The 25,259-nt window shown below is 45.1% G+C and overlaps 1 protein-coding gene across 3 annotated transcripts in view; it reads left to right on the forward strand.

The window, feature by feature from the left end:
* Positions 1 to 7,535: 7,535 nt before the first annotated feature.
* LOC118401091 (synembryn-B-like) overlaps positions 7,536 to 25,259 on the forward strand; it is a 53,010-nt gene continuing 35,286 nt past the window's right edge. The window contains exons 1-4 of one of the 3 annotated variants that reach the window (XM_052474822.1): positions 7,536 to 7,728; positions 17,867 to 21,353; positions 23,656 to 23,703; positions 23,819 to 24,439. In XM_052474822.1, coding sequence (XP_052330782.1) covers positions 23,951 to 24,439 — 489 coding nt within the window. In that variant the 5' untranslated portion in view covers positions 7,536 to 7,728; positions 17,867 to 21,353; positions 23,656 to 23,703; positions 23,819 to 23,950. Of the gene's footprint in view, positions 7,729 to 17,866; positions 21,354 to 22,606; positions 22,943 to 23,655; positions 23,704 to 23,818; positions 24,440 to 25,259 lie in introns of those variants that run through there. The other 2 variants (XM_035798308.2, XM_035798310.2) reach the window with 2 other exon arrangements.

The following is a 25,259-nucleotide window of genomic DNA, read 5'->3' on the forward strand; positions in this document are numbered from 1 at the left end:
ACACTGATCGTGCTTTGGAAATGTTGATCAATACATTTTCAGAGGAGCGTTCAGTATTACAATGCAATGACACCACACATCTTAATTTACTTGCAGTTTGGCTTGCGTGAAAGTATCACCACATAGTAGCTCTTAGTTCAATATTTGGTGTAGCATGTCATTGCACAACTGCCCCTGCCTTAAAGTGGAAATCAGCAGTTGAAACAATAACAAAGCGTTCTCCACGCCCATGTTTCGGTAAAAAGCTGAGGGATGGGGCTGGAGAAATGTAACTACTCTCAAATTCATAAACATATCTATGGATGCAAAGACTGACCATGCATGATATTACAATTATAGTTTGAACCATGTTTTGAGGCTATTTAGTGTTGGTTTATATTTACTTTAACTTTGGAGTAAAACAAGATTATATTTTGTGTTCTAATGATGTATGACAGTTAAACTGAGATAATGACGCATTTATAAGTTATATTCTTCAAAAATCAAGGGGTACATATCATTAATTTATAAGTCGAAAATTAGATGTAGAAATGCAGATTGCCCCTTTAAACCTCCATTTTGAGTTTGATGTCAACAAAGGAGCCCAAATCTTTTCAAATCCTCTGAGCTGATTTTTACTCCAATCACTTGCTAGCAGTGGGAAGACTGGGAACACAGTGGGGGCTGGGCGAGAAGTGAGAGGGACACTGCGGAAAGAATTACATTTCTATAGAGAGCAGATCCTGCTGGGGTCATCGCACCTCTGTCCCTTAACCTTTGACCTCTAACCCTTTCAAGGTTTCTTTTATTTATTTGAACGCAGATCCCCTGTGCTGTGAGCCCATTTTCCAGCACACCATAAAAGTTCACAACCAAGGCTTTGCATGCTGTAGGCTCGTTTGATACAAAGGATACAAATGCAAAGAACACGGGAAAACCACACAGTCCTGAAAGACTATAAGCCTGATCAAAAACAGTTGATACCAGCTTAGACCATTTGGGAAGTGTCAGAATGCAGAGGAGCATCAGAAGTATAATATCATACCCCCTTGGCCTATGCCCACCATATCTAATATCCCTTCCCCTTTTGTCCCATCAGGGATTAGTTCATTTTGAAAATTGTAATTCCAAATTCAAGATTTAATGTAGACATTAGAGCTGTGAGCATCTATATTTCCAGTTCCAGAATGGGGATTGAATTCAGTTTCCAGTGCTTGGAATGATTCATGGCTGACTATACATCTTGCCAATAGACCACAAGGAAAGGATTAAGGCATCACTTAACTTGAGCCAGAGGTGGCACCACAGGTCCCAGAGTGGTGTGGCGAAAACAACATTCTGGGGCCTGTAGTTTTTCCTGATCTGGTAACATAACCAGGTAAAACACTGGAACTTATAGGGTTTGACATGATTCATATTTTGTAAAAAGGTTTATTATGGGCTATGATGGGACCAGTATTTTTCTAGTCAGGTCACATGGTTTTACAAAAACTCATAGAAAAACTCCTGGCCTTGGGGAGGATGAAAACCCTGTCAAACTGCACCAACCTTGTATTTGTTCATATGAATTATATTTTTAAGTACTAGGGGGGTTTCCTATACACAGACACAGAGAAAGCAACATGATTGGACAATAAAACACAGGGCTGAGCTTGCTTTATGCTTTGTGTAGTCCACTCCTGCCCTATGCAACTGTAGGTCTAATGTAAAAATAACTCACAGTCTATGTTTGCTATTTTGTTTATTGCTAAATTCCAGTTAATCACTTTGGATTAAAAAAGTCTAGGTACTCTAGTCAGCCCAAGTTTGAATATAAACCACATTTGATCACATTCACATTTTCTCACAAACAAATTGGCTACAAATTAGGGCTCCGAGTGGCGCAGCCAGACCCTGGTTCAAATCCAGGCTGTAACACATCTGGCCGTGATTGAGAGTCCCATAGGGCGCCGCACAATTGGTCCAATGTCGTCCGGGTTTTGCCGGGGTAGGCCGTCAATGTAAATAAGAACATGTTCTTAACTGACTTGCCTAGATAAATAAAGTTAAATAAATAAAAATAACACATTACTGAGAACCACTCGCCATGTTATCAAGCATAGTGGTGGCTGCATCATGTTATGGGTGTTTTCATAATCATTAAGAACTGATGAGGTTTTCAGGATAAGAAATAAATGGAATGTAGCTAAGCACAGGCAAAATCCTAGAGGAAAACCTGGTTCAGTCTGCTTTCCACCAGACACTGTGTAACGAGTTTCCTCCTCTTCTTCCGAAGAGGAGAGGCGAAACGGATCAGAGGACCAATACGCGGCGTGGTATTTTTCCATGGTACTTTTTAATGCTATAAGGTACACATGAACAAACCAACAAAACAAGAAAACGTGAAAACTCAAATTACAGTCCTATCTGGTGCATACACAGAGACAGGAAACAATCACCCACAAACACACAGTGAAACCCAGGCCACCTAAGTATGATTCTCAATCAGAGACAACTAATGACACCTGCCTCTGATTGAGAACCATACTAGGCCGAAACATAGAAATTCCCAAAACCTAGACAAACAAACATAGACTGCCCACCCAACTCACGCCCTGACCATACTAACTAAACACAAAACACAGAAAATAAAGGTCAGAACGTGACAGTACCCCCCCCCAAAGGTGCGGACTCCGGCCGCAAAACCTTGACCTATAGGGGAGGGTCTGGGTGGGCGTCTGTCCGCGGTGGCGGTTCTGGCGCGGGACGCGGACCCCACTTCACCCTTGTCTTTGTCCGCCTTATCTTCCGCCTCCGTGGCTTTCTCACCATGGCAACCCCTCTCAATGACCCCACTGGACAGAGGGGCAGCTCGGGACAGAGGGGCAGGGGCTCTAGACAGAGGGACAGGGGCTCTGGACAGAGGGACAGGGGCTCTGGACAGAGGGACAGGGGCTCTGGCGCCTCTGGGCTGAGGGACTCTGGCGCCTCTGGGCTGAGGGGCTCTGGCGCCTCTGGGCTGAGGGGCTCTGGCGCCTCTGGGCTGAGGGGCTCTGGCGCCTCTGGGCTGAGGGGCTCCGGCAGCGGCGCCAGACAGGCGGGACGCTCCGGCAGCGGCGCCGGACAGGCGGGAGGCTCCGGCAGCGGCGCCGAACAGGAGGGACGCTCCGGCAGCGGCGCCAGACAGGCGGGACGCTCCGGCAGCGGCGCCAGACAGGCGGGACGCTCCAGCAGCGGCGCCGGACAGGCGGGACGCTCCGGCAGCGGCGCCGGACAGGCGGGAGGCTCCGGCAGCAGCGCCGGACAGGCGGGAGGCTCCGGCAGCGGCGCCGGACAGGCGGGAGGCTCCGGCAGCGGCGCCGGACAGGCGGGAGGCTCCGGACAGGCGGGAGGCTCCGGCAGCGGCGCCGGACAGGCGGGAGACTCCGGCAGCGGCGCCGGACAGGCGGGAGGCTCCGGCAGCGGCGCCGGACAGGCGGGAGGCTCCGGCAGCGGCGCCGGACAGGCGGGAGCACCTGCAGAGAGGAGACAGAGAGACAGCCTGGTGCGTGGAGCTGCTACAGGAGGCAGCGGCGCCGGACAGGCGGGACGCTCCAGCAGCGGCGCCGGACAGGCGGGAGGCTCCGGCAGCGGCGCCGGACAGGCGGGAGGCTCCGGACAGGCGGGAGGCTCCGGCAGCGGCGCCGGACAGGCGGGAGGCTCCGGCAGCAGCGCCGGACAGGCGGGAGCACCTGCAGGGAGGAGACTGAGAGACAGCCTGGTGCGTGGGGCTGCCACAGGAACTACCAGGCTGGGGAGACTTTCAGGAGGCTTGGTGTTAGGAGGAGCCTGAAAGACCGGGCTGTGGGGAGCACTGGAGCTCTGGTGCGCAACCTTGGCACCACTTCCCCAGGCTGGACAACTACTCGAGCCCGGACCCTCAAGAGTGCAGGCACAGGTTGAACCGGGCTGTGGGTAAGCACGGGAGATCTAGTGCTTACTACACGCACCTCTCCCCTAGGCTCCACTCCCACAGTTGCCCGGTACGAGCGGAGCGCAGGCAGAGGACGCACTGCACCCTCCCAGCGCCCGGAGACACAGCACGCAGAGCCGGCGCAGGATAACCTGGACCAAGACTGCGTACCGGCGACCAGACCCGCTGAGCAGGCACCATACGCCCTGGCTCAATGCCCACACTCGCATGGCACTCTCGGGGCTGCCCTATAGCGCACCGGGCTATGGACACGCACTGGCGACACCGTGCGCTCAACCGCATAACACGGTGCCTGACCAGTAATGCGCTGCTCATAATAAGCACGAGGAGTGAGCTCAGGTCTGCTACCTGGCTTAGTACCACACCTCGTGTGCCCCCCAAAAAAAATTTGGGGCTGCCTCTCGTACCTCCGCACTGCCGTGCTGGCTCCTCATATTGCCGCCGATCAGCTTTCGCTGCCTCCAGCTCTGCTTTGGGGCTGCGATTTTCCCCAGCCCGTGCCCAGGGTCCCTCTCCGTTCAATATCTGCTCCCATGTCCAGGAGTCCTGTGATGGTGGCCTCTGTTGTTGATGCTGCTGCTGCTGTCGTCGCTGTCCTTTACCACGCCGCTTGGTCCGATTGTGGTGGGTGATTCTGTAACGAGTTTCCTCCTCTTCTTCCGAAGAGGAGAGGCGAAACGGATCAGAGGACCAATACGCGGCGTGGTATTTTTCCATGGTACTTTTTAATGCTATAAGGTACACATGAACAAACCAACAAAACAAGAAAACGTGAAAACTCAAATTACAGTCCTATCTGGTGCATACACAGAGACAGGAAACAATCACCCACAAACACACAGTGAAACCCAGGCCACCTAAGTATGATTCTCAATCAGAGACAACTAATGACACCTGCCTCTGATTGAGAACCATACTAGGCCGAAACATAGAAATTCCCAAAACCTAGACAAACAAACATAGACTGCCCACCCAACTCACGCCCTGACCATACTAACTAAACACAAAACACAGAAAATAAAGGTCAGAACGTGACACACTGGAAGACAAATGAATCTTTCAGCAGGACAATAACCTAAAACACAAGGCCAAATCTACACAAATCTACACTCGAGTTGTTTACCAAGAAGACAGTGAATGTTTCTGAGTTAAAGTTTGACATAAAGCTGCTTTAAAATCTATGGCAAGACCTGAAAATGGTTGTCTAGCAATGATCAACAAGTAATTTGACAGAGCTTGAAGAATTTTGAAAATAATAAATGGGCAAATGTTGCACAATCCAGGTGTGGAAAGCTCTTAGAGACTTACCCAGAAAGACTCACAGCTGGAATCGCTGCCGAAGGTGATTCTAACATGTATTGACTCAGGGGGTTGAATACTTATGTAACCAATATATTAGGGGTTTGACATTACAGAGTATTTTCTGTAGAAAACACCACAAAATGTCAAAAAAGTCAAGGGGTGTGAATACTTTCTGAAGGCTCTGTAGCTAGCTAACTAGCTAATGTTGGACACTACCGTTAGCTAGCAGACGATCGTTAGCTTTGTTAATTCAGGAATTTGTCCATTTTGAAGAACCACTCAGTTTTAATATCCTGAATTGGTGATCTGGCTAGCCAGCTAATGAGAAGTGTTGCAAATCATATTTTTCAATCTGTTTTCTTTCAGACACTAAACAAAGCAATTAATGCTTTGGCAGGACAGAGCACTCTTTCCCAACTGGTGTGGCGTAAGAAATTGTAACCTTATCTTATTGCAAATGTTAGAAATTCAGCTAGCTGTTTTCTGTTCCATTGCTAGCTAGACAAGTCATTTGTTGTGAATCCTTAGCTACATTTGTTTCCAAGTTTCCTAGCATGCATTCCGTGTATGATTACTGTCAGTTCCCTCCCTCTCTCTGTATTGTGTTTCACCATGGGGTTGACGGGCTGGGCAATGTTACCAGTTAAAAAAAGGGCAAAGTTATACTATAAAGATCATTAATCTGACTATAATAACATGAGGGTTTAATTGTGTAATAGTGCACAGGCCATGTTATGATGATGTTTCAAGATAATCTGATCATTATTATGAAGAACATTTTTTAAAGTATGAAAGTAAACCTGTGACAACTTGATCAAGCTTATGAATATGTAAAACTGCATAATGATGGGATATTGGTCAGAAACACTACATGCACTAATTCACACACATTGACACAATGTCATCCATTCACACACACACAAGGAAGGCGTTAACAAGTAATCAGGAACAAAAACCGTGTGCTATTAGCTTGGGTTCCAGCATGTAGTCCTTTTGCCTCCTTTTACTGTGTGACTCCTGTTTATAAGCTTGATGAAATAGCTTAACAACATGCCATTTTAAATGTCTTGTGCTGTGTAACAAGTGGTTTGGGCAGCCCAGTTGACATCTAACTCAATATTGTTATTATATTCCTACTGTTCCCACAGAGTTGTCCATTCTGAGTCAATCTAAGACAACCCTGCTTGTCCTGTTCTACCACTGACCAGCTGCTTTTGGACCCAACTCATCTACAAGTCCATGCTAGGTAAAGCTCCGCCTTATCTCAGTTCACTGGTCACGATGGCAACACCCATCCGTAGCACGCGCTCCAGCAGGTGTATCTCACGGATCATCCCTAAAGCCAACACCTCATTTGGCCGCCTTTCGTTCCAGTACTCTGCTGCCTGTGACTGGAACGAACTGCAAAAATCGCTGAAGTTGGAGACTTTTATCTCCTTCACCAACTTCAAACATCAGCTATCTGAGCAGCTAACCGATCGCTGCAGCTGACATAGTCTATTGGTAAATAGCCCACCCATTTTCACCTACCTCATTCCCATACTGTTTTTATACTGTTTTTCTTTATTTACTTTTCTGCTCTTTTGCACACCAATATCTCTACCTGTACATGACCATCTGATCATTTATCACTCCAGTGCTAATCTGCAAAATTGTAATTATTCGCCTACCTCATGCCTTTTGCACACATTGTATATACTCCCCCTTTTTTCTACTGTGTTATCGACTTGTTAATTGTTTACTCCATGTGTAACTCTGTGTTGACTGCTATGCTTTATCTTGGCCAGGTCGCAGTTGCAAATGAGAACTTGTTCTCAACTAGCCTACCTGGTTAAATAAAGGTGAAATAAAATTTAAAAAAATAAAAACTCCCCACTAGTCAAGCACCTGTATCTTTCAGGACCTTCCTGAGTTGTTTGATTGGACTGCTGACTCGGCTAAGGACCTATAGCAGCGTTTCCCAAACTCGACCTGGGGACCCCAAGTGGTGGACATGTTGGGGTTTTGCACAAACACAACTACGTAGCTGATTCAAATAATCAACTAATAATCTATCTTTAATCATTTGAATTAGGTGTGTAATCAGATCACTAATGTTTAGGTGTGTAGGTGGCTACATTTACATAAGGGTGAACGCTTGTGTCTGTCAGGTGATGTGTTATCATTCACGCTTGCTAAATAAATACCGGAGAAAAGTGGAAAGAGTGCCTTGAGCTTTGTGCATTTTGCCACGTCTGCGCAACCTGCGATTTCCGTGAATCTGGTTGGTCAAGATTCCCAAAGAACCTGCAGCAGCACTCTGACGTGAAGGACAGAGAAAGTGTGCACAAGTTGACAAATGGGTCATTCCTCCCACTATGCAGTGCCTTTCGGACATCAGATAAGTCCGTGGATCAGTATGTTTCTCCGCGATTGTATCGTTGGGCCAGCTGAACACAGGCTACTGCAATGACTCGTGGAAGAAGAACAGCTGCTCCATGAAAACTCCTAATAAAGTAAGCATTAGCACTACTAGCTACAGTATCTTACTTGCTTCTGTTGAAAGATTCAGCAGTGTGTGCAGCCTTAAATAGGTACAGTGAATTGCGAAAGTATTCACCCTACTTGGCATTTTTCCTATTGTTTTGCCTTACAACCTGGAATGAAAATAGATTTTTGTGGGTTTTGTATCATTTTACTTACACAACATGCCTACCACTTTGAAGATGCAAAATATTTTTTATTGTGACACAAACAAGAAATAAGACAAAAAAACTGAAAACTTGAGCGTGCATAACTATTCACCCTCACAAGGTCAATATTTTGTTGAAACACCTTTTGCAACAATTACAGCAGCATGGTACATAAGCTTGGTACATCTAGCCACCGGGATTTTGGCCTAATCTTTTGAAAACTCTGTTTATTAAGTTTTACACACACACACACACACACACACACACACACACACACACACACACACACACACACACACACACACACACACACACACACACACACACACACACACACACACACACACACACACACACACACACACATATAGCAATCTAAATAATATACTCAACTAGAAAAAATACAAATAATACATTAAAAAAATAGCTTTAAGGATACCATACTTTAGACAAGTTAAACACACCAGGCAGAAGGCTACGAAGGTTAAAGGACAATCTATTTCGTACAAGGACAGAGCAAACACCTCACCATTGTTCCTGTAAACAGTCAAGAGATTGGTTGCATTTCTCCATCCCTCTCACAGACCGACCACAGACCGACCTTCCACTGGACCAAAAATAAAAAGTTTACATAGCTTTAAAATAAAAAAATGAATAATAATCATTTTATGTAGAAGTGAACAAAATGTAAAAATAAAGAAAACTGGGCAAAACAAGCTCACATTTTAGTCTCTGACCGTTTTGCCCATTCTTTAAGGCAAAACTGCTCGAGCTCCTTCAAGTTGGATGGGTTCCCCTGGTATACAGCAATCTGTAAGTCACACCAAAAATTCTCAATTGGATTGATGTCTGGGCTTTGACTAGGCCACTCCAATACATTTAAATGTTTTTCCTTAAACCACTCGACTGTTGCTTTAGCAGTATGCTTAGAGGTCATTGTCCTGTTGGAAGGTGAATCTCAAATTTCTGGGAGACTGAAACAGGTTTCCCCCAAGAATTTCCCTGTATATAGCTTCATCCATTATTCCTTCAATTATGACCGGTTTCCCAGTCCCTGCCAATGAAAAACATCCCCACAGCATGATGCTGCCACCACCATGCTTCACTGTGGGGATGGTGTTCTCGGGGTGATGAGAGGTGTTGGGTTTGCGCCAGACAGCATTTTCCTTGATGGCCAAAAAGCTACATTTTAGTCTCATCTGACCAGAGTACCTTTTTCCATATGTTTGGGTAGTCTCCCACATGCCTTTTGGCGAACACCAAACATGTTGCTTATTTTGTTTATAGAAGCAATGGCTTTTTTTCTGGCCACTCCTCCATAAAGCCCAGCTGTGCGGTCAATGCGGCTTAAAGTGGTGTCCTATGGATAAATAATCCAATCTCTGCTGTGTAGCGTTGCAGCTCCTTCAGGGTTATCGTTGGTCTCTTTGTTGCCTCTTTGATTAATGCCCTCGTTGCCTGATCTGTGAGTTTTGGTGGGCGGCCCTCTCTTGGCAGGTTTGTTGTGGTGCCAAATTTTTTCAATTTTTTAATAAAGGATTTAATGTTGCTCCGTGGGATGTTCAAAGTTTCAGATATTTTATAACCCAACCCTGATCTTTACTTCTCCACAACTTTGTCCCTGGCCTGTTTGGAGAGCTCCTTGGTCTTCATGGTGCAGCTTGCTTGGTGGTTCCCTTTGCTTAGTGCCTTTCAGAACAGGTGTATATATACTGAGATCATGTGACACTTTCACACAGGTGGACTTTATATAACTAATTATGTGACTTCTGAAGGTAATTGGTCAAACCAGATCTTCTTTAGGGGCTTCATAGCTAAGGGGGTGAATACATATGCACGCACCACTTCTGTTTATGACATTTTTTAATCAAGCTTTTTTTATAATTCACTTCACCAATTTAGACCATTTTGTGTATGTCCATTACATGAAATCCAAATTAAAAATCAATTTACATTACAGGTTGTAATGCAACAAAATAGGAAAAACACCAAGGGGGATGAATACTTTTGCAAGGCACTGTTGCTGGTTGGTGAGCAGGATTGTTTCAGTCAAAGATGATTTCAGTGATTGGCTCAGCTGCTGGACAGATTTGTACTAGCTTTCTGTGCCCAACCTTGTCAGGACCCGGTTACGAACCCGGGTCTCCGGTATGAGAAACAGTCACTTAGCAAACTGAACCACGAATAGTCGGCAGAACCCAGAAGATGAGGCAGACACAGCAGTACTTGAGACGGTGTTTTAATAAAGTAAAAGGAAAGTTCTTCAGGCAAAAATATAAATCCACAACGTCAAAAGTAATTCCAAGAGAACAAAGCTAATCCTCCAAGTCAAAAAGGCAAATCCACAAGGTGGTAGGTATAGCAGAAAAAAAGCCTCAAAAGATCATCAAAAATAAATAAACAAAAACAGAGTACCACAAGAGAGTCCAACTGGAGCAACAAATGTTCACAGCATCACTGGGGCTGTGTGGCAACATTCAAACACAGAGCAAAGAACTGCGGAAAACTAAGGGTTTAAATGCAATCAAGGGAAACGAGGCACAGGTGCAAATAATAACTGGGAACAAGGGAAAACAAATGGGTCAAAAAGCACAATGGGGGCATCTAGTGACCAAAACCGGAACAACCCTGGCCAAATCCTGACAAACCTCAATAATACTGCTAATTGAAGCCCAACAATCAAATCAAATAAAGTGTTCAATCAAGCAAGCAAATGAATTTATAAAGCCCTTTTTATATCAGCAGCTGTCACAAAGTGTTACACAGAAACCCAGCCTAAAGCCCCAAATAGTAAGCAATGCAGATATAGAAGCATGTAGCAGCATCCTTAGCTAGATGTGAAATGAGGCAACTAAGGCTTCCTCACCAAAAAAAAACATCAACATTATTGACATATGTATTTTTTTAGCGTAGATTAATTCGGACAGCTTTGAGGCAGAAATGAGGTTCAGCAGACAATGTCACCTAGGTTATATTTTCAGAATGCTAAAGCAGCCCATTGTAGCCGGACTACTTTTGATCTCTCCCATTACTTTGCGAGACATGAGACAGATCAGGGCAGGCGGAATCAACACACTATCAGATGTAAGATAATGGGTGGAACCCATGGGGCCAGGGTTCCAGTCTGGAAGCACAGTTTTGACTGCACCTACAGTATTGATTCTGTACTGCAGTTTAACTGAATCACGTCCGAGAAAGACAATTCCCATTGACAACCCCATAGAGAAGTCAAATTTGATAATTCCTAGTAGCACTTTAGTCATCAACTTTGTGTACAAAACATCCATTGAATTATTCAACTTATTGTCACCGAGGCCAATTTTTTTCTTCTTCTATCACTCACAGACGAAGATATTAACATTTTAAATTCATGAAGTCATGACCTCCGCTAGCCAGGGGAAGTGCTGGTTGGCTTGTTAACCTATCCACATGTTCTGACAGAGTTCCCAGAGCACATTAGCACAACCAGCATGACTGGTTTGGCGGTGGGTCAGTCATGGTGTGGGGTGGCATTTCTTTGGGGGGCCGCACAGCCCTCCATGTGCTCACCAGAGGTAGCCTGACTGCCATTAGGTACCGAGATGAGATCCTCATACCCCTTGTGAGACCATTTGCTGGTGCGGTTGGCCCTGGGTTCCTCCTAATGCAAGACAATACTAGACCTCATGTGGCTGGAGTGTGTCAGCAGTTCCTGCAAGAGGAAAGCATTGATGCTATGGACTAGCCTGCCCGTTCCCCAGACCTGAATCCAATTGAGCACATCTGGGACATCATGTCTCGCTCCATCCACCATCCTGGACAGTCTGTTGCACCACAGACTGTCCAGGAGTTGGCGGATGCTTTAGTCCAGGTCTGTGAGGAGATCCAGTCCAGGTCTGGGAGGAGATCCCTCAGGAGACCATCCGCCACCTCATCAGGAGCATGCACAGGCGTTGTAGGGAGGTCATACAGGCACGTGGAGGCCACACACACTACTGAACCTCATTTTTACTTGTTTTAAGGACCTTACATCAAAGTTGGATCAGCCTGTAGTGTGGTTTTCCACTTTAATATTGAGTGTGACTCCAAATCCAGACCTCCATGGGTTTATAAATTTGATTTCCATTGATAATTTTTTTGTGATTTTGTTGTCAGCACATTCAACTATGTAAAGAAAAAAGTATTTAATAAGAATATTTCATTCATTCAGATCTCTATAATGTAGCTCACGAGTGGGACATACAGACTAACAACATGAAACATGGACAAATAGATACAAATGGGGTGTTTATATTTATTTAGCTTTGCATCATTGTCTTCCCACCAAGAAAACAAAGACAGTTCCTGAATGTGGTGTCATTGTAGGAAGGTGTTGTTTTCTTAAATGGAGCATTACAACAAACTAAAAAAGGTGAAAAGTGATAATAGGGACTATTAATGACTACAATAATCATGAAAAAAACGGTATTTTTGTTTTTAAAGTAAAAGACACCTGCCCTTATATCTAAAGCCTTTTGGAAGTGTCCAGTGATTGGGTCTCAATACAATATATACAGTTGAAATCAGAAGTTTACATATACCTTAGCCAAATACATTTAAACTCAGTTTTTCACAAATCCTGACATTTATTCCTAGTAAAAGTTCCCTGTCTTAGGTCAGTTAGGTTCCCAACTTTATTTTAAGAATGTGAAATGTCAGAATAATAGTAGAGAGAATGATTTACTTCAGCTTTTATTTCTTTTATCACATTCCCAGTGGGTCAGAAGTTTACATACACTCAAATAGTATGATGCAATCTCTATTGCACTCCACACTGTCCTTTCCCACCTGGACAAAAGGAACACTTATGTGAGAATGCTATTCATTGACTACAGCTCAGCGTTCAACACCATAGTACCCTCAAAGCTCATCACTAAGCTAAGGATCCTGGGACTAAACACCTCCCTCTGCAACTGGATCCTGGACTTCCTCACGTGCCGCCCCCAGGTGGTGAGGGTAGGTAGCAACACATCTGCCACGCTGATCCTCAACACTGGAGCTCCACAGGGATGTGTGCTCAGTCCCCTCCTGTACTTCCTGTTCAACCACGACTGCATGGCCAGGCACGACTCCAAAACCATCATTAAGTTTGCAGACGACACAACAGTGGTAGGCCTGATCACAGACAACGACGCGACAGCCTATAGGGAGGAGGTCAGAGACCTGGCCTTGTGGTGCCAGAATAACAACCTATCCCTCAATGTAACCAAGACTAAGGAGGTAATTGTGGATTACAGGAAAAGAAGGACCGAGCACGCCCCAATTCTCATCGACGGGGCTGTAGTGGAGCAGGTTGAGAGCTTCAAGTTCCTAGGTGTCCACATCAACAACAAACTAGAATGGTTCAAACACACCAAGACAGTCATGAAGAGGGCACGACAAAGCCTATTCCCTCTCAGGAAACTCAAAAGATTTGGCATGGGTCCTGAGATCCTCAAAAGGTTCTACATCTGCAACATCGGCAATTGCTCGGCCCAGTACATCACTGGGGCTAAGCAGCCTGCCATCCAGGACCTCTACATCAGGCAGTGTCAGAGGAATGCCCTAAAAATTGTCAAAGGCCCCAGCCACCCCAGTCATAGACTGTTCTCTCTACTACCGCATGGCAAGCGGTACCGGAGTGCCAAGTCTAGGATTAAAAAGGTTTCTCAACAGTTTTAACCCCCAAGCCATAAGACTCCTAAACAGGTAATCAAATGGCTACCCAGACAATTTGCAATGTGCCCCCCCCCCAAACCCTCTTTTTACGCTGCTGCTACTCTCTGTTTATCATATATGCATAGTCACTTTAACTATACATTCATGTACATACTACCTCAATTGGGCCGACCAACCAGTGCTCCCGCACATTGGCTAACCGGGCTATCTGCATTGTGTCCCGCCACCCACCACCCGCCAACCCCTCTTTTACACTACTGCTACTCTGTTCCTCATATATGCATAGTCACTTTAACCATTTCTACATGTACAGGTAACGAGTGGAGGACAGAGGAGCCTCTTAAAGAAGAAGTTACAGGTCTGTGAGAGCCAGAAATCTTGCTTGTTTGTAGGTGACCAAATACTTATTTTCCACCATAATTTGCAAATAAATTCATAAAAAATCCAACAATGTGATTTTCTGGATTTTTTTCCCTTCTCACTTTGTCTGTCATAGTTGAAGTGTACCTATGATGAAAATTACAGGCCTCTCTCATCTTTTTAAGTGGGAGAACTTGCACAATTGGTGGCTGACTAAATACTTTTTTGCCCCACTGTACATCAAGCCGGAGAAATGTCTGTTCTTCCAACAGTCCGTCTTCTTCCAAGGTTACTGCTTGTCCGCATCAGGGGTGGAGATGGAGAATGACCGCATTTCAGCCGTGTGTAATTGGCCGACTCCAACCACGGTAAAGGAGATGCAGTGGTTTATAATGTTTGCCAACTACTACCGGAGGTTTATCCGGGGTTTTGGGTAGCGGCTCCCCTCACTTTTTTGTTCCGGCCCCTCTGATTTACCAATGAAGCACTGCTGACCTCATTAATGCTCTTGTAGCTGAATGGAAGTCCCCGCAGCAATGTTCCAACATCTAGTGGAAAGCCTTCCCAACAGAGTGGAGGCTGTTATAGCAGCAAAGGGGGACCAACTCCATATTAATACCCATGATTTTGGAATGAGATGTTCGACGAGAAGGTGTCCACATACTTTTAGCCATGTAGTGTACTTACACTGACACTCTAACACATAACACATACAAACAGGCACACATTTGCCACACACACACACACTATCACACTCATCACATATGCTGCTGCTACTGTCTATTATCTATCCGGTAGCCTAGTCACTTTACCCCTACATATATGTACTGTATCTACCTCAATTTCCTTCTACCCCTGCACATCGACTCGGTACTGGTATCCCACGTACTGTATATAGCCAAGCTATCGTTGCTCATTGTCTATTTATTATTGGGAAGTGTCCGTAAGTAAGCATTTCCCTGTTAGTCTACACCTGCTGTTTACGAAGCATGTGACAAATATACTTGTATTTTATTTGACATATGGAACAAAAATCAACAATATGCATGCCAGTCTTCACTGGTTGAGGATTGACAAGAGATTATTAACTGCTTCTCTTCGAGTTATGAGAAATATTACTGTGATGGAAATTCCAGATTTTCTAGATAATCAAATAACATACATGATCGTTTGGAACTCCCTTCCATCTCCAATTACTTAAGCAAACAGAAAAATGACCTTTTTTTTATAAAACAACATCGAATGCACAATATGGACTGTGAAATTAAACACACACAATCACACTCGAACACACACAATCTACACAAATTATTCTTTGGTTGTATTGTTTGTATATCGTTGTATTTTCAATTTCTACCAGCGCATCAGTGTTTTGTTGCTTGTTGTGTTTTATGATTTTGTGTGGACCTAGGGAAGAATAACTGCAGCTTCGGCAAAAGCTAAGGGAGTGAAAGTTTTTTAAAATAAGTGTTACATGGATAAAATAGGATCTCTGAAATGAAAATGGATGGCACTCCCTTCAGAAAAATATATTTTACCTAAACTATCCCTGAACACTTAAAAAAACGAAACAAGTGGCCCTCCCCTACAACCAAAATAATAATTAAAACAGTGGTTAGCAGAGAACATGTCTACCGTTTACCCTCACTTCTTGGAGAGACCAGAGCCTTAGATATGCAGTTTTAGAAACTGTTCTTCGTCCTGTAAGAATGACATGGCAATGTGGGAATTTTGGTAGCGCACAGGGCTGCAGGCCAGAAGGTTGTGGGTTCGCAGACCACCTTGGACAAGAATAGGGGTGAAAAGATCTCCTTCATAGTAAAAGCATTGCATGAATCTATCATCATATTTGCAGGTCTGAGAAAAAATGCCTTTATTAAACATTTCATGCAATTCTACGTAATTTTACTTATTATCTGAATCTTTTTTAATATCACACAAAATAGTGAAATTACAGGCTAGGAATGGACAGAGCGATAGGCCTATGTGTCAGTGTGTTTTGTTTGCAATGAAACTATCCCTATTTGAATATAATTCAATTTGAGACATCATTAGGAATCTGAGCATGGTACTTTCAAAAGTTAAACCTAGAAAATGTAAGCTTTAACTGCTGGCTACTATTCTTCTATGGCTTAACCCAAGAGAAGGTCAAGAGTGTTTCCCTTAAAGCTATCTGGTTTTAAACATCTTCTATTGCACAAAGTTAATAGCTTAATCAATTTGATAGTGACAGAATTAGATTATTTCCCAAGAAAAGTCAGCCTCAATGTCAAAGAAATTAAACAATGATATCCCAATATCCATTGGAGTCACGTCTTTCCCGGGGTATCATAGAGCTTGTTTCTAGCATAAAGCATTGCGGACCAAAGCACTATTATAGATCAATTTATATAACTAAATCAACACCCCCTCCAGGTGTCGCCCATCTTCCCCACTTATCCTCTGGGTATTTATGCCTGTGTTTTCTGTCTGTCTGTGCCAGTTTGTCTTGTTTGTCAAGTTTACCAGCGTTTGTTCTGTCAGCGCATGTCTTTTCCCAGCCTATTCTTTTCTCTCGTCCTCCTGGTTTTTGACCCTTGCTTGTACTGACTCTGTAACCACCCACCTGACCTCTCTGCCTGTCCCTGAGCCAGCCTGCCGTCCTGTACCTTTACTCCACATCTGTATTACTGAACTCTGCCTGTCCCTGACCTGAGAATGCCTGCCGTCCTGTACCTTTACTCCACATCTGTATTACTGAACTCTGCCTGTCCCTGACCTGAGAATAACTGCCGTCCTGTACCTTTACTCCACATCTGTATTACTGAACTTTGCCTGTCCCTGACCTGAGAATGCCTGCCGTCCTGTACCTTTACTCCACATCTGTATTACTGAACTCTGCCTGTCCCTGACCTGAGAATGCCTGCTGTCCTGTACCTTTACTCCACATCTGTATTACTGAACTTTGCCTGTCCCTGACCTGAGAATGCCTGCCGTCCTGTACCTTTACTCCACATCTGTATTACTGAACTCTGCCTGTCCCTGACCTGAGAATGCCTGCTGTCCTGTACCTTTACTCCACATCTGTATTACTGAACTCTGCCTGTCCCTGACCTGAGAATGCCTGCTGTCCTGTACCTTTACTCCACATCTGTATTACTGAACTCTGCCTGTCTCTGACCTGAGAATGCCTGCTGTCCGGTACCTTGGCCTCTACTCTGGATCTTTCGACCCTTGCCTGCCTTGACCTGTCGTTCGCCTGCCCCTGTTGTTACAATAAACATGGTTACTTCACACAATCTGCACTTGGGTCTTACCTTTAAAAAAATAATAATAATAATATTAATTTTTTACACCCTTTCCCCCCCCAATTTCGTAGTATCCAATTGTTAGTAGCTACTATCTTGTCTCATCGCTACAACTCCCGTACAGGCTCGCGAGAGACGAAGGTTGAAAGTCATGCGTCCTCCGATGCACAACCAAACCAACTGCTTCTTAACACAGCGCGCATCCAACCCGGAAGCCAGCCGCACCAATGTGTCGGAGGAAACACTGTGCACCTGGCAACCTTGGTTAGCGTGCACTGCGCCCGGCCCGCCACAGGAGTCGCTGGTGCGCGATGAGACAAGGATATCCCTACCGGCCAAGCCCTCCCTAACCCGGACGACGCTAGGCCAATTGTGCATCGCCCCACGGACTTCCCGGTCGCAGCCGGTTACGACAGAGCCTGGGCGCGAACCCAGAGTCTCTGGTGGCATAGCTGGCGCTGCAGTACAGCTCCCTTAACCCCACATAGTAGGGTTTTAGGTTTGCAGATAGACCAAAGTCCAGTCTATTTTACTGTTACTGTAGTCAAGTCTGTGGGTTATGATATTTAAATATAGATCTTACCATTTTAGTAATCAACCTAGCTAGCTTTAAAATTAACTATTTTCTTGTCTTTCAGACGGGCAGAACCAGAAACTCAGTGACAACACTGCAGTTGCCATTTTCCATTGGGAAAAGAAATGGCCCTCTATTTACCAGAAAAGGTAGTTCATCCAGCATTGCAGAAGAGGAAGATCCAGACACATCCACCATAGCAGACGTTGAAGTTCCAGGCTTCTCGGCCGCTGAAGAATGTGGGAGGCTGCTGTCTCCATAGTTGCAGAATGTTCTCACTGAAGTGCATCTTGAGGAAACATAAGCATAGTTGAAGGTTATACAGGAGAATCAGCTGTATACCCGCAACAGATATTCAGCATCACAGCTGTCTGATAAAGTACTTATGGAAACAGGACTTCCAGAAAAAGACATGTTCAATATCGGGTTTTTTTAACCCCTTTTTCCCCCCAATTTCATGGTGTCCAATTGTTGTAGTAGCTACTATCTTGTCTCACCGTACGGGCTCGGGAGAGACGAAGGTTGAAAGTCATGCGTCCTCCGATACACAACCCAACCTAGCCGCACTGCTTCTTAACACAGCGCGCATCCAACCCGGAAGCCAGCCGCACCAATGTGTCGGAGGAAACACAGTGCACCTGGCAACCTTGGTTAGCGCGCACTGCGCCCGACCCGCCACTGGAGTCACTGGTGCGCGATGAGACAAGGACATCCCTACCGACCAAGCCCTCCCTAACCCGGACGACGCTAGGCCAATTGTGCGTCACCCCATGGACCTCCCAGTCGCGGCCGGTTACGACAGAGCCTGATGGCACTGCGCCACCCGGGAGGCCACTCATTATCATTCTTGAATATTTGGAACGTTACAAGGACTGCGTTGCCTACTTTGCCAAGTGGAGGGTTGAGGTGCTGTCACTTGAGGATCAAGTGTTTATGGCACTTATGAAGCTGTGTCACAGCTACACCAACTTGCACCTTCTCAACTATTCCATTATAGTGCAAGCACTGTCAGAAATATTAGCATCACTTTCATTCACGTGATCCACAAGCATTTTTTCATTAGCATCATGAAGACTGTTCCATGTCAGGAGATTAACCAAATGTTCTTGACTGCATCTTTTCATGGGCCCAGCAGAAACTGCAGGATGGTCATTGACTGTACTGACATAGATGTTTCTACTCCAAGTCAGATGGATCTGCAGAAGCAATCCTACTCTATGTATCGTTCAATGCACTCCTTCACGCTACCCCTCAGAGTTGCAACTAATGTGGTTGTAACATACTGCAGCGATCTGTATCCAGGATCTGTGTCGGACAAAGCCATTGTCCAGAAGTAGGGGTTTGAGAAGATCACGTTTGGATACATGGTATCACAGACAAAGGCTTATTGATCCAGAGCTTGATGTCTGCACGAGTCACTGTGAACATTTCTCCATTTACAAGCGTTGTGATAGTAATGTGCCGGTGCAGACTTGCTGTGCACTTTAAACCTGCAAGACCCACTCATCAGTGAAGTAGCTGTTGATTGGAAAACAAGAACAAACAATTGCCCAAGATGGATTTGTGTTCTGATAAAGATGACATTTTCTGTCCATATAAAGATGATGATACGGCATTGGAAAAAAACACCACTAATCCAAATGTCTCTTTGCTTTTCAGTCCAACAGGAGTCCCTCAGGCCATCCGGGGCATGGACATCCTGTGCCAGTGTGATCTGAGCACAAGCATCCAGTTGTGAAACTACAGCACATCGAGCCTGAGTTTTAGACATGGGGTGTGACATGCGGAACATCAGGCTCACCCCACGAGAAGCAGTGCATGATCAACAACACCCTCAGCAAGGAGATATGATGGAAGTGATGGCTATCATTAGATGCTTGCTCTCTCTCTCTCTCTCTCTCTCATAACTTTAGTTGTCCGCTTTGAGCAAAACTTGTATGTAATATGACCTATTCTAGGACCCTATTGTTTGTGTATGATCTTTATTCATTGTTCACTTGTTTTTCAACAATGTAATGTACAGGCAGGGATAACTGGGGCTTTCAGCAAGTAAGGGGTAAGAAATTATATACATATAATTCCCACTGCGCCCATGATGAAGTTAACTACATTACTTTAGTTGGCTGCTTTGCGCAAAACATGTATCTAATATAACCTATTCTGGGAGCCTAGTGTGTGTGCGTGTGTGTATGAACTATGGAGTATTTTTGGACCATTGGCTTCCCTGGAAACAAGTACTGCCAGGAGGCATGATGAGAACGCTGATCCATTGCCAGTGAATGGAATGATTAACTAATAATATTTCTAATAATTTTTTTTTTCTAATAATTTCTAATTTGAACTGAGAATAGGTCTCTGATCAAACTGATGAACGGTAGATGACAGTGTCAGCTAGATGTCTCCAACAAGCTAGAATGCCCCTCTCCCCACCAGTGTGATTACTACCGCTGAGGGTTTAGAGCTTGAGGTAGTCACCTCATACAAGTACTTGGGAGTATGGCTAGACGACACACTGTCCTTCTCTCAACACATATCAAAGCTGCAGGCTAAGGTTAAATCTAGACTTGGCTTCCTCTAAGGTAATTGCTCTTCTTTCACCCCAGCTGCCAAACTAATCCTGATTCAGATGACCATCCTACCCATGCTAGTGTAACAGTATAATTTTAAACCGTCCCCTCGCCCATACCCGGGCGCGAACCAGGGACCTTCTGCACACAACGACAACAGTCACCCTCGAAGCATCGTTACCCATCGCTCCACAAAAGCTGCGGCCCTTGCAGAGCAAGGGGAACTACTACTTCAAGGTCTCAGAGCAAGTGACGTAACCGATTGAAACGCTATTTAGCGCACACCGCTAACTAAGCTAGCCGTTTCACATCCGTTACACTCACCCCCCTTTTGACCTTCCTCCTTTTTCCGCAGTAACCAGTAATCTGGGTCAACAGCATCAATGTAACAGTATAACTTTAAACCGTCCCCTCGCCCATACCCGGGCGCGAACCAGGGACCTTCTGCACACATCAACAACAGTCACCCTCGAAGCATCGTTACCCATCGCTCCACAAAAGCCACGGCTCTTGCAGAGCAAGGGGAACTACTACTTCAAGGTCTCAGAGCAAGTGACGTAACTGATTGAAACGCTATTTAGCGCACACCGCTAACTAAGCTAGCCGTTTCACATCCGTTACACTAGATTACAGAGACGTCATTTATAGTTTGGCAGGTAAAGATGCTCTCGAGCGGCAAGATGTTCTTTAGATGTGCTAGATGTGTCTCCTGACCCCTCCTGTCTCAGCCTCCAGTATTTATGCTGCAGTAGTTTATGTGTCGGGGGGCTAGGGTCCGTTTGTTATATCTGGAGTACTTCTCCTGTCCTATCCGGTGTCCTGTGTGAATTTAAGTATGCTCTCTCTAATTCTCTCTTTCTTTCTTGCTCTCTCTTGGAGGACCTGAGCCATAGGACCATGCCTCAGGACTACCTGACATGATGACTCCTTGCTGTCCCCAGTCCACCTGGCCGTGCAGCTGCTCCAGTTTCAACTGTTCTGCCTGTGATTATTATTATTTGACCATGCTGGTCATTTATGAACATTTCAACATCTTGGCCATGTTCTGTTATAATCTCCACCCGGCACAGCCAGAAGAGGACTGGCCACCCCACATAGCCTGGTTCCTCTCTAGGTTTCTTCCTAGGTTTTGGCCTTTCTAGGGAGTTTTTCCTAGCCACCGTGCTTCTACACCTGCATTGCTTGCTGTTTGGGGTTTTAGGATGGGTTTCTGTACAGCACTTTGAGATGTCAGCTGATGTACGAAGGGCTATATATATAAATTTGATTTGATACCATTCGGCCATCAGATTTGCCACCAATGCTCCTTGTAGGACACTTCACTGCACTCTATACTCCTCTGTAAACTGGTCATCTCTGTATACCTATCGCAGGACCCACTGGTTGATGGTTATTTATAAAACTCTCTTAGGCCTCACTCCCCCTGAGATACCTACTGCAGCCCTCATCCTCCACATACAACAGCCGTTCTGCCAGTCACCTTCTGTTAAAGGTCCCAAAAGCACACACATCCTTGGTTCACTCCTCTTTTCAGTTCGCTACAGCTAGTGACCAGAATGAGCTGCAAAAATCTCTTCATTCAAAGACTCAATCATGGACAGTCTTACTGACAGTTGTGGCTGCTTCGTGTGATGTATTGTTGTTTCTACCTTCTTGCCTTTGTGCTGTTGTCTGTGCCCAATAATGTTTGTACAATGTTTTGTGCTGCTACCATGTTGTGTTGCTGCCATGTTGTTGTCATGTGGTGTTGCTACCATGCTATGTTGTCATGTGTTGCTGCCATGCTATGTTGTTGTCTTAGGTCTCTCTTTATGTAGTGTTGTGGTGTCTACTTGTGATGTGTGTTTTGTCCTGTAATTTTATTTGTAATACCCGTCCCCACAGGAGGCCTTTTGGCTTTTGGTAGGCGTCATTGTAAATAAGAATTTGTTCTTAACTGACTTACCTAGTGAAATAAAATACAATATGAAGCGCAGGAGCTACCTGCTGGCATTTGTAGTCTTGCTGAGGTTTTCTCTGTTGCAAATTAGCATTTTGGATTTTTAAGAGTAAATTTAGGCGTATATATATTGGTAAACCTTACCTTGTCTGAGAGAGAATTAAACGGTTAGCAAAATGTAACGCCAAGGTAAGCCCACACTAAACATATAATGCATTTGACAAATAATTCAAATAAAGTATGTGGGGGGAAAAATTATGTTGGAAAGACGATTGGAACCAATTCTGTTTGAATGCTAGGTTGTATAGGTATTATAACGAGTCCACTGTGGGGGACTATAGGCGGATCACCGACCTTGCACGCTGTGCTCGCACGGTTTCGATGAGATCGTGACGTTAACCGGTGAAAGTTGAAACAAGGAAGAAGGGTGTATGTAGCCTTCTGTATGTAACTGAGTGTCAGACGAATAAAAAAATAGGGTGCTGCAAATTATTCAGAAACGTACTCTATAACGTTACAATTCTTGAATTGTCATCGAAATATTTTAAGAATGGATTTAAACAGTATCCTGTCAAAGCTCGAGACTAACAATGAAGAGGAAATTAAAAGGCTTTTGCACCAGTACAACGTAGAGGTGGGTGTAATTCTCCTCGATTTGACGTCAACCAAAACAAAGTTATTAGCTAGCTCGCCAGCCATCTAAAAACGTTTACATAATCATAGCTGCTAAAATTAGTACTAAAACTATGTCTATCTAGAACTTGCATTTCCCCTTTCATTTTGAAAGGAATCAACGAATTTAAAACCTATTGCTGTGTTGTAGGAAGCATATTTTCATCCTGGCTAGCTGGGTTGCTAGCTAGCTAACGTTAGCTAGTGTTGTGGCCAAACATTGTATGGTATAACTTTCTAATCATGTACTGTAGCAAAGCATACAATGACAGCATGCGTATATAATGAACAATTCTAGCTAGCTCCCATTTGGTGATAGCTATTGCTGCACTTCCTGCTGTAACTTGAGCTAGCTAGCTAGGTAAGTTTGCTAGCTAACGTCGTTAGCCACTGTCACTGATAACCTAGAGCCAAATGGCAATATACTTTGCATCACACTCGTATATCCTATCTGTCTGCACAAGCTATTTACTGTATCATAGAAACAAATTACTTCTAGATAACATTTCTGAGAATCATGCACAGATGAAGGTGACAAAGCACATTTAGCATATGCATTTGACTTTTCTCTCATTAATACTTAACCTTGCTGACGTAACTCACATGGTACACAGCGAGGGAGAACTGCTGGGAACACGGAGTTTCAGCAAGACTAATGTATACTGTCTTTTTCAGAATAGTCGCACATTTACCTTTGACCCAAAAGAGGAGGACCTACGAAGTGTAAGTAAACAGTAAACACTCTGCCTTGTCTGGTGCTTCACTTTTACTTATAGCCTAGATAATGCTTCTGCCCCCTGTGTGTTTTATGATGAACCAACCTTCTCTCACTGTGCAGAGGCTGTGTCAGGGTCTGCTGACTGTGCTGGGGAGGCAGGTTGGGTCCTGCTGCCAGAGCACCTGCCTGGAGACCCTTCGCATCCTGTCCCGGGACAAGCGGGTCCTGGGCCCTGTGGGCACCCGGGAGGGCATGCTGGTCCTGGCCGGGCTGGCTCGGCTGCAGGCGGGAGAGGAGGGAGGTGACAGTCTGCAAGAGGATGCCCAGACAGAGGAGGAAGAGAGGGTGGTGGTGGAGGCCCTTAAGTGCCTGTGTAACGTGGTGTTTAACAGCGTGGCGGCACAGCAGGTGGGTGCCGACGTGCAGCTGGCACGTGGTCTGTGTGCCCGCCTGCACGCCGCCCGTGCTGGGTGTCACGAGGTGGGCCTGTTCTCCCTGCGCCTGCTCTTCCTGCTCTCGGCTCTGCGGCCAGACGTTCGGGGGGGGCTCCAGAGGGAGCTGCATGCCGTGGGCCTCCTCACAGAGGTGCTGGAGCGTACCCTGGACCTACGCTGGGTGGGCCCCTACGAGGTGGCCCATCCAGGCCTCCAGGCCTTGCCTATCCCTGCTGAAGACAACGAGAGGGCCATGGAGGCCCTGAAAGCCTTGTTCAACCTTACGCTGTCTGACACTAGCGATGAGGTGAGTTACACTGTTACACCCTCTGTCTGTTACAGAATGTTGTTCTCCTTTTGGAGTTTTTTTTTTCATTTTTAAAGAGGATATGTACGCTGTACTTGTAACATGGCAGTCACATGGTCCTGTATGGCTCAGTTGAAGGTATGCACACGACTGTAAGTCGCTTTGGATAAAAGCATCTGCTAAATGGCATTTATTATTGTTATTATTCAGAGCTCAAAGAGGGCTAGACGCTGCAGCCATGAGCACAGCCTATAGTTTCACAGCATCACACAGCATTTAGAGTTGCTGCATAAACATAAATTCTTTGCATCTCACTGGCTGTGGATGGACACATCTCCTTGCATATTTTGAATTCAGCATTGAAGTCACCAAACTTTGCATGCTTTGGTTGAAGGATATTATTTACAGATAGTTTTACAGCAAGACACTTGCCTTTATTCAGTGACATCCCTTAAATAGAAAGCCCTAACTAAGCCTGTGCAGCAATAAGAGGTTTATCAGCTATCTGACCTCGCTTAAGCTCCTTTGGCACCTTTACAGCTTTCTTGATTAGCCAGGGGGAGTTAGTGAAATAATCGTATGGCTTATTAATCAAATAGAAATCTAATGCCTAGGTTGTTACGAGTGTACTGATATAAGTAGGAACAAGTGACATCCCGGCAACATTGAGAAAAAATGTGTACCTGTTGTTCACACGCGTATCTGCCCTCTCATTGGCTAGAATGGCCCCACCTGATCTTGCCTCCCGACTAACTTCCATTTCTTTTCATTGTCAAAGCGGCCACTTGAGTATATGGTCAATATAATGGATAATCTGCGG

The sequence above is a fragment of the Oncorhynchus keta genome, chromosome 22, assembly GCF_023373465.1.
Source record: "Oncorhynchus keta strain PuntledgeMale-10-30-2019 chromosome 22, Oket_V2, whole genome shotgun sequence".
Classification (NCBI taxonomy): domain Eukaryota; kingdom Metazoa; phylum Chordata; class Actinopteri; order Salmoniformes; family Salmonidae; genus Oncorhynchus; species Oncorhynchus keta.